Source organism: Aedes aegypti, chromosome 1 (assembly GCF_002204515.2).
Source record: "Aedes aegypti strain LVP_AGWG chromosome 1, AaegL5.0 Primary Assembly, whole genome shotgun sequence".
NCBI lineage: Eukaryota > Metazoa > Arthropoda > Insecta > Diptera > Culicidae > Aedes > Aedes aegypti.
The window spans coordinates 58,511,834-58,521,486 of NC_035107.1; the positions used below are offsets into that span (position 1 = coordinate 58,511,834).

General features: G+C 40.1%; 1 protein-coding gene across 3 annotated transcripts in view; it reads left to right on the top strand.

Annotated features, from left to right (window-relative positions):
- Positions 1-8,873, top strand: part of LOC5579020 (LIM domain transcription factor LMO4) — an 85,061-nt gene extending 76,188 nt beyond the window's left edge. For all 3 annotated transcript variants that reach the window (XM_021857313.1, XM_021857327.1, XM_021857320.1), the window contains exon 4: positions 7,406-8,873. In XM_021857313.1, the coding sequence (XP_021713005.1) occupies positions 7,406-7,808 (403 nt within the window). In that variant the 3' untranslated portion in view covers positions 7,809-8,873. The remainder of the gene's footprint in view (positions 1-7,405) is intronic.
- Positions 8,874-9,653: the final 780 nt, after the last annotated feature.

Genomic DNA, 9,653 nt, shown 5'->3' on the forward strand with positions numbered 1-9,653 from the left:
GCGAAAATGCGAATAAAAGTGCGGGATTGCATCGAATCATGTTGGTGTCTTCAGAGCACTTAGGATAACCGATATATTTTGGACCCCTGGGCCATTTTCCTGCAAATTTCCCAGTTTAAATCGATAGACCAACTCAATTCGCATGTCATTTGGAAAGATAGGACTATTCCGCACTTGCATCAACCGTATGTACAAAGAAAATGTGTTAATTTATCTGAAATTAATTTAATTTAATCGGTTCATCCTTGCAACCGTTACAACACGTTACACACAGAAATTGAAGCCGTCAGAAATTTTCCAGATGCAAACAAAATCTTTTTTCAAATTTCTGAACTAAAAGCGTAGAATTTCTTCGGTTTTCCATTGTCAATCGATTGATTAGACTATGGGCAAGCATATTATACAACCAGTGTCGTGGACTTTGCCGCCAAACGATAAAAATGCCGGGGGTCCAAAATACTTATATCCAGCTTTTTACGCTAGCTTGCTATAAACTTTGATTCACCCCTTTTTGACGTTGCTTGCATACACTCAAATATTTTTATGGTTTAATCAAAGCAAACTTCGCTTAGTTAAAAGTTTGCCATGTTGATGCAAAGGAACGTCAAAAAATGGATCCTTGATTGAGGTAACGAAAATCTGAAAAAAATCATTTCGGATTTTCTGTATTTAACACAGTTTACGTACTTCTTCTGTGTTTATACAATTTACTAATAGTTTTGGCATTTTATGTAAATAGTCAGCAGGCACCAAAAAGACTGATTTCTGTTAATTCGATAATGATCTATTTTAAGAGCGGAACTATGTGAATTAGTGTTAGGAACTGTACGAAGATTTTGAAGCCAAACAAACAGATTCGAGGATTGAATACTAATGATTTTGTTAGTTTTTCTTGCAAGACTGGCCTTATATGACCTTTGAATGAATTTATGGAGTTCAGGGGATATTCTCGCTTGAAGAACAGCCCAAATTTCGGCCTGAATACCATTCAGTGAATGTTTTCTGATCATTTTTGTATTCGTAGAAGTACATCTGAGTACAATTTTTACCATACCTCCTGCGTCATCTTTTCGGGATCCAAGAAAAATACTGTCCCACATACCGTTTTGACTCATATTCCGAACACTTAAGGACAACGGTGACTTCAAATGCATCTGATTGGCATTAATTGGCTGATATTTGTGTATATTTTAATTTCTTCGCAAAGTCTAACTGTTAACTGTTGGGTGTACCAATAATAATGTTGATTTGATTATTTTTTGTATTGTTTTATCGTAAAAGTAAGGAACAACATTTTGACTCAAATGCCGAACACTGTGTTTATTCTGTCTCATATTCCGAACACCTTGATTCAAATTCCGAACAGCACGATTAAATCATATTCAAATAAATAATTTCGCAAATAAATTTATCTGAGCTTGTTTTACTGGTCTCAAACTAGAGAAGCACCACTACTCCCGTGGTAAAAATTATATTGGAGACGTTAAAATTGAATTGCAATTGACTGCCATTTCCTTGTTATTCGGTGACATATTTCAGCGAAACATTTCAACCAAATCGCCATACAAAAACCAAGTGTTCGGAATATGAGTCTGTTCGGAATTTGAGACAAAACGGTAAATGATAATTGAGGCAAATTAATTACCCGGCAATGGTTAATGAAATGTAACAACATGTTTGAACGACACAGAACTTGACGATATTCGAACATCTCAGACTACCACTTGAAGACGTTTGAAATCTTTTATGCAAGTTTTAATATTGTAAATTTTGCACCTTATCGGACGCGATGATTTGTAATCGTCGCCAAAATCGTCGCCAGTCAACAAGCAGCTGCGAATTTGACGTTTCACCAGTTTTACCAACACAACGGCACATCACCTCCTTTGATTTGTTTGCTGGCGACGATTTGGTCGGTCTGCTTGAATGTTGGCGGCGCGTTTTGTTGTCCATGAAACAGACAATATTCACCCTTTCTCCGTAAATATTTTGAAAAGTTATCAACCACATAAGGGCCAGTGTGAGTCAGAGTATTTGAACCAATACCGATGTATAAAATGCTATCTTCAAAATTATTCAGCTCTAATATTTGGTCACGCTTTCCTCGTGTCGATTCCTAAAACGAAAAAAATAAAGTTTGTAAAAATAGATAAATATTGCAATAAAAAATAAACACAGCTGTAGAACAAACCCAGTGAAAATTTTTGACAATTCAATCAACAATTGAAAAGCATGGCCTACTAAGACTTAATCATAAAATCGATAAGCAAGAAATGCCAAAGTCAAATCACCCCCCGCAGTTTTATAGCTAGCGTAAAAAACTGGATACTTTGAGGGTCCAAAATGTATTGGTGTGTCCAAAATAATGAAAAACAGTGCTTCGCAATTCAATTTTTTTCGACGTTTTTTGGATCCCTTATGATCGTATGGGCATTTTATCTCGTAGAGTAAGTTTATCTCTACATTTTGCCATGTTTTTTGACTTGGTTACGTTGTGCAGTTAATTAATTGGGACAACAAACTGAAATCACTTCCTTAGGGGGTCCAAAATACGACCGTTACCCTATTCTTTGGACTTCGATAAATAACCCCGCTGAAGACACCGACACGATTTGATGCAATCGTGCACTTTTAATAGCGTTCCCGTACTTGCAAAAACTTGTGCGATAGTCCAGTGGTGAAAGAAATGCGCAATAACAAGCTTGACAAGCAGCAGCTGCGAACGAGAGCTCCAAAGAGAAAGCGATGATAAACCCCATTTTCCTCGCTTATTGCCAATGGTCAAGGTGTTTTACTGACATGATGATCAATCTCCGAACATCCTACATCAATAGTGCCCCCAGGTTTGGAGCTTGTTTAGAAGGTTTTTTCATGCTCGGTTATCCCCTTGAAATAATCAGAGCTGTAGCAGAAGATGATGAACATGCTCTCATGAAGTGTAGCGGATCATGATTATTACAGAGAGCGATAAGTAAGAGATACTCTCTCAGAATTCATCCCCTGACAATATCTGATGAAAAATATTATCAGAAATAAATTCCGATGCTCTGTATGTATGAACATTAAAGTCAAATGTTTTTTAGAGACATTATGAATACGTTTTCAAACTGTTCGCATGCATTTAGGATTACAAAGAGCGTGTTAGAGATGAATTTCTTGAAAATGTACAACATGTTTAATAATGTGATTACTACTATTCTATTAGACGGCTTCAAAATTTTGCTTGCTCACAAACGAAATGTAAACCCTATGAGTCGGTGAAATTCATGAAACATTTAAGCAAGGTTTTGTTTATATCTTGGTTTAATTGTTAAAGGAACCTATTTAATTTCTGGTCTTATCAACGGGATTCCTACATGTAGTACTTAAAAACTTGTTGTCATTAATAGAAATTTCGGATATAAAAAACATGTTTTTTCGGTTTTTAAAGGTTTCGGGACCAAAAAGGCAACAATTTGACAGTAAACGTAAAATTTTTTGAACTTTTAAGAAAAAATGAGAACAGCAATAGCCCCTTTGGTCCCGAAGCTTTCAAACGGATTTTTTTTAATTTTTTTTCATGTTAAAACCAATTTTTGTGAAATTTTATATTTTTCTTCAAAAGTCAAAATCTTTAGCTTTCATTTCGTCCAAGAAAATTGAAAATCGGTCAAGCGGTTCAAAAGTTATAATTTTTTTAAATATTATTTTTTTTCTTATTATTTATTTATTTTATTTTATTTTTTATCGGGATTTTACTGGTCACCCTATTTTGGAAATGATTACCCAAATCAAAAAATCTAAAAACACGTGGATCCTTATTTTGGATAAGGAACAAAATAGCAAATTTTCACGAAATTCGGAGACCCACTAGATCGTTTTTTTATGGAATGGCTGTATAAAAATAATCGTAACATTCAGAATTATAGAATTTATTAACATTTGGAGGATATTTGAAACTGTTTTATGAAAATATCGAGCTAGAGAGGAAAACTTGCATGGGAAACTCAAACAGATCGCATCGAGTTAGGGAGGTATCGACTTACAGAGGAATCAAAGTATGTTAAATCGTAGCGGATTCCATCGAGTTAGGGAAAATATCGAGATACCGAATATTGAGTTGACTGTATTTAAGAAAAATGTAGTATAAGTTTTTAAACTCACAGTAGTTTATAAGTTTCAATGCAACTGATACTATTTTAATCTAGAAATCTTTTTTTATCAATACAGTCGACGTGATCTGTTTATCTCAGAATTGAACAATAATCCGTTATCGTTCTTCAGTGCTACACACTTAAACGGTTTCGCCGAGAGCCCAACAGCTGATATCTCGGTAATAATTTGACGATTCTCGGTAGAACCGAATCTCGGTAACGTTCGCCGAGATCTCGGCAAAAAATTCGGATTGCCGAAATCTCGGTAAAATAAGTACCGAGATTCGGCGTTAAAAATTACCGATTTCTCAGCTGTTGGGTTCCCGGCGAAAAATTTTACTGAGGTCGGTGAAATAATTTAAGTGTGTATGGGAAAACTCAACGTATAAACGATTAACGTTAGGAACTTGATACTCCGACCGTTGTATTTCAAACTAGGTGTATTTCCTCAGCTTAAAAGTCAGCCGGCAACACTCCCCGACCCGTAACTTTGCCCGGAACTCAACAGGCTAAAGTTACCATCAACATCTAGCCGAGCTAGCTTCGAGACTGGCCAACGAATTACTCCCGTAGAGGTCTGCACGGCTGCCTGCCGTACTCTTCCGTCACTTACGTCAAGTGGTTCGACTTCAAGTATCCGACCTCTTGTTTATCTATTCCTTGTACCTTCGGATCCGACGATCACTAAGTAAACCACCTCTATTGATTTCACGTCCTCGAATCGCCAAGTCCGTCGAGCAATCGTTGGTAGATACTCGCGAATTCAACGACGCTAGAATGTGTCAACCATGACCCACCCTCGCTTCCACCTGCTGCTTCATGCTTGCCTAGCTTCCTGCAATGTCCGCGCTGGCTGTGTTACTTCGCTCGAACTCATCAATAAACAGTGTTTCGGAGTCATAGCCTCTCGCTAAAGAGGATCAACAAGAACAAAGGTCAGTAAGCGAGAGTTTCCTCATTCGGAGTCCTCGAAGTGTACATCGCATCCAGTGCTGTCTTGATCGATCTCACTAGCGTTTCCCACGTGCCGCCGATGTGGGGAGCTGCTGGTGGAACCGGATAGTCGCTTGATGGCCATGTGATAACTAGCTAGGGAACTCCAACTGACTGGTCAAGCTTCCATAGTAGGCTGGATTCGAAACGCTGTTCAATCCGCCTCGTTGAACTCTTCAGTAGGCGGTTGGCTCTCTGGATCTCTTATGAGTCTGGTGAGACTTTCAGTTACAGATGTGAAAACTCAGAGCATGATAGATGCTACCGGATACAGATCCGGAGACTCTTGACAATCCATAACCTTGTGACCCGGTTTCTTACATACCAGGCACCTGAGGCCGTCTTTGTGAAACATCTGACATCGGTGTGTCTTCCACAACACTCCTCAGTCCACTACGAGCTCCCCATTTCCTTGGGTTCCTCAGATTTTGAACGCTGGGTCGTTCTTGAATCCATATGAAGGGTAACGTCTGCCGCTGCTGTCGCTAGTCTCGACATAAACTGCGCGAAAGTTCGCAAGATTGCAATTGGAGCTTGCAGCTTGAACATCGCCCAGTCCAATTTTAGATTGGCTGGTCGCTTGATCACCAGCTCGTACAGATTTGATGTTCCGGCTTATCATACAAAGTCTCCAATGTGGCGATGATATGTGGAACAGCAGCAGGAAACAGTAGGCGATTCTTCACGGCCTCCAACGCTTTTCTGATTCCAAGGTTTTCGCCATCCGTGTACCCACAAGCTTGTGTAGAGTTAGCAAACGAACTTATGAATACTGGCCAACACTCCGGGTTTCCCGAAAACATTGGCGAAAACATTGGCAAATACAATTTTCTCCAAGAATGTTGGCCGGCCCATGTGAAGCAAATTGAAGATCCTGATGTCAAGAACTGGGACTGGGAACTGGGACTGATCTCGACTAAGGGGGCAGGCTTGCCTACACTAGAGCACTTGCAGACATTCCTTTCGGAGTACCGCTCAACTCCAAACCGATATACACCACAGTCGGTGTCTCCGGCAGAAGACGTTCCTTGGACTACGTTGGACCTTTTGAAGGAGCCTGATCCTGTAGCTCCGGCAGTCAAGAACCACGGCATGGAGCAGTCAAGCGCTACTTCAAAGAAGATGACCTGGTGTATGTTGAACATCTTTCCCAAAATACCAAATCTTGGGTGCCAGGTCGACGCATCGAGCAAAAAGTTTATCCGTTCACTATATCATGTCACTGGACACGAACATGAGGCCGAAGCTGGTGAGCTCGCATGTCAACCAAATGCGCCCTCGCTACGATTCCGACGTGACAGAGTCAGCAACGCAGCAACTACCATGGAATCTTGATAGAGGAAGTGAAATTTTCTTTCGCAATCGCTACACACTTAAACGGTTTCGCCGAGAACCCAACAGCTTATATCTCGGTAATAATTTGACGATTCTCGGTAAAACTTTTACCGAGATCTCGGTAAACGTTTACCGAATCTCGGTAACGTTCGCCGAGATCTCGGCAAAAAATTCGGATTGCCGAAATCTCGGTAAAATAAGTACCGAGATTCGGAGTTAAAATTTACCGAGCTCTCAGCTGTTGGGTTCTCGGCGAAAAATTTTACTGAGATCGGTGAAATAATTTAAGTGTGTAGACCAGTTTCGCTTGCCTCCCGATGCCGGCCTTACTTGAGGTTGATTGTCTTGACGAAGGTGCGTCGGAAACAAGTTCTGTGTCACCGATTAAAGAAGTAGAAGAAATCCAGTCCGTATTAGCGCCCGTGCCATCTGACCCAAGTTGAGAATTTTCCGGACGTGAATCAAGACTTCTTACGACTTCTTTTAAGAGGGGGAGATGCAGTAGGTCTAGCCTGATTTGAAATTATCATAGTTGGCCGTGCCTGTAAATTAGAAATATAATTCATTAGTTGGCCATCATATGATCATATATTTTTTTGCATTCTAAACATATACATACCTAGGAAATCAACACTAACTCCTAGATGTCACATAACAGTGTAATGTGTATAAAGTTTATGTTTCTCCATCCTTGAGATTATAATTGATCCATGAAATGGTATGGTAGTGAAAAAGATTTCTGGATTTTTGGCCCATAGGCGACACCACTGTGCAGTGCAACGACGCAAACCGTAGAAATCGAACCCATTTGAGAACAATGGCGCAACAATGGTGGTCGAACTTTTCTACATTCGGTCTCGTGTCGGAAATGTTTCCCCTTTTCAGTAGAAATCCTGTTATTTTTTTCTGACCGATAAATGTTTTTTTTTTCTATTCCGTTGCAGGTTCTGCGTCGGCGACAAGTTCTACCTATGCGAGAATAAAATCCTCTGCGAGTACGACTACGAGGAACGATTGGTGTTTGCTTCGATGGCCAACCACCCGATGCTGAAACGTCAAATCGGACCGGGAGGTCCACAACAACAACAAGGGGCTGGCGTCGGTACCGGAGGGCATCCACACCCGATTCAGAACGGCATAGGAGGCCATGGACCGACGGCAGGTGGTCAACAGCAGCAGCAAGGTCAATCGCAGAACTCGCTGATGTCCCAGTTGGTTGCGGGACAACGGGCTGCCGGAGGCGACCATAATAATAACAGTAATCTACCGGTGTCACTCGGTGGCGGCGGTCCATCACCATTTGGGACGCCTACGCACATGAAGGCGGCGCTCAGTTCTGCTAGTTAAATTTGCGTTGTTCCTTTTTTTCTATCTGTTGTGCATTTTTTCCCTTAACATGGCGAAAAATGCAGTGGGATGCAAAAGTACTCAAATTACTCAAAAAATCACAACGATGTGCAATATTTTTGAATCGTGCTTTCATCCCTAGCTCGATGGATACGGCTGTCATTATTGTTGCATCAAAAATATATAAACTATCAAAGCAGCCATGTGCCAAAAACCCGTAAGCAGAAAAACGCATCGCGAAGCCCCTCGTTCATGTTCGTGCATCAATGTGTCATATTTCGCCATTGCCTACTGCGTTACATTTTTTGTTTTCCTGCAAACCACGCGAGTGCCATAAATTTATGCACTTTTTTCCTCGCAAAAAACGTGGAAATCAGTTGCATAAATCAAATTTACTCAATTAGATAAGCCCGAGTCGGTGGGCGGCGAGGGTTTGTTTAACACTTCATTTTCCGCTATTTGCTTGCGAATAAATTATCATCGTTTTTTCATTTAATTCTCACTCAATCAAAGACTGATAATTTTCACGAACGCGAACGCCAACGCAGGTCGATGTATGCGTAGCGAAAGATTGTCGATCGGTAGTCGTTCATTGTACTATAAATTGAGGTTAAACATCTCGAATCAATGTAAACAAAAGGCGCGGTTGAAAGTATTTTTTTTTATTCCGTGTCCATTCTCAACTGTAAATACTCTAGGTCATACAATTATTCGAGTTGATTTGTTGAATATGATTATTTTCTCTTTTTAGGATAACCTTAATTGAAAAAAAAACTTTGTTTATTATGCCATCTTTCCGTAACAAAAAAAAAACAACTGCATAATTGTCAAATTGAAAAAAAAAACATCGAACGAAATGTTCGCATTAAAGTCGTAAATGTTTCTGGCAAATAATCACCTAAAATTAAAGTTTGTGTAAAGGAAACCCTCACATAACTCATAAAATACAGAAAACGAACTAGAGGTAAACCAAAGAAAGCCAGTACTTATTGTTGCTGAGAGTGAAACCCTAAAGTGAAGCTGATTAAAAAAAAAAACTCAAGATAGAATCGCATAAATGGTAATTAGTCAAATTATTAAAGTGGAAAACAAAGGAAGCTATTAATCGTACAAACAAACTTTTCACTCCAAATGGAATTGTCTTCGAAAGTCTTGGAAGCTGCAAATCCCCGGCAGCTGACGGAATTCCCATCCTTGAATGAATAAGACTCCAAAGACGTTGCCGCCACAGCCGCCGAATAATGAAATCATTCCCATCGCGGAAGGAAGTACGAGGTGATTAAGTCAATCAATCTGGCGAACTCTTTCTTCCTTGGTCCCCCCACCCCACCTCCACCGCCGCGAGTAGCAGAATCCGAATAAAACTTTTCCAATAAGTTTTTATTGCCGAGTTTGGAATAGTCTTCGTTGTCGTCGTAGCTAGTTGATCTTCTGGTTATCGTTTCCATTATTTCCCGGGACTAATTTTCGCGGCGGCGGATATTCTCGTTGCCTTTTGTGAAATATCCCGGCTGGCGGCAGCAATAATTATATATTTAAATGTTTCAATTAACTCCTTCCACCGTGAGCGTCGGGATTTTCAGCTTCCGAAAGGGTTCGTTCGGGAGGCAAAGGAAAAGGATCGATGTCGTTCTTGTGTCTAACTTACAACGGTTGAACCCGGAAGGTGAGAGTTCTGATCCGGTTGTTAATCCGGTGGTATAAAGTGGCAATCTGATTAGCTGAGAGTGCTCGGGGAAATTTGTTTGAGTTAAAAATGGAAAGGTTTCATTTGTGGAAGTTAAGAAGTATACCGTGATGCGGGTAAAATTGATCATTAATCTTTATTAATTCGTTCACTATTAC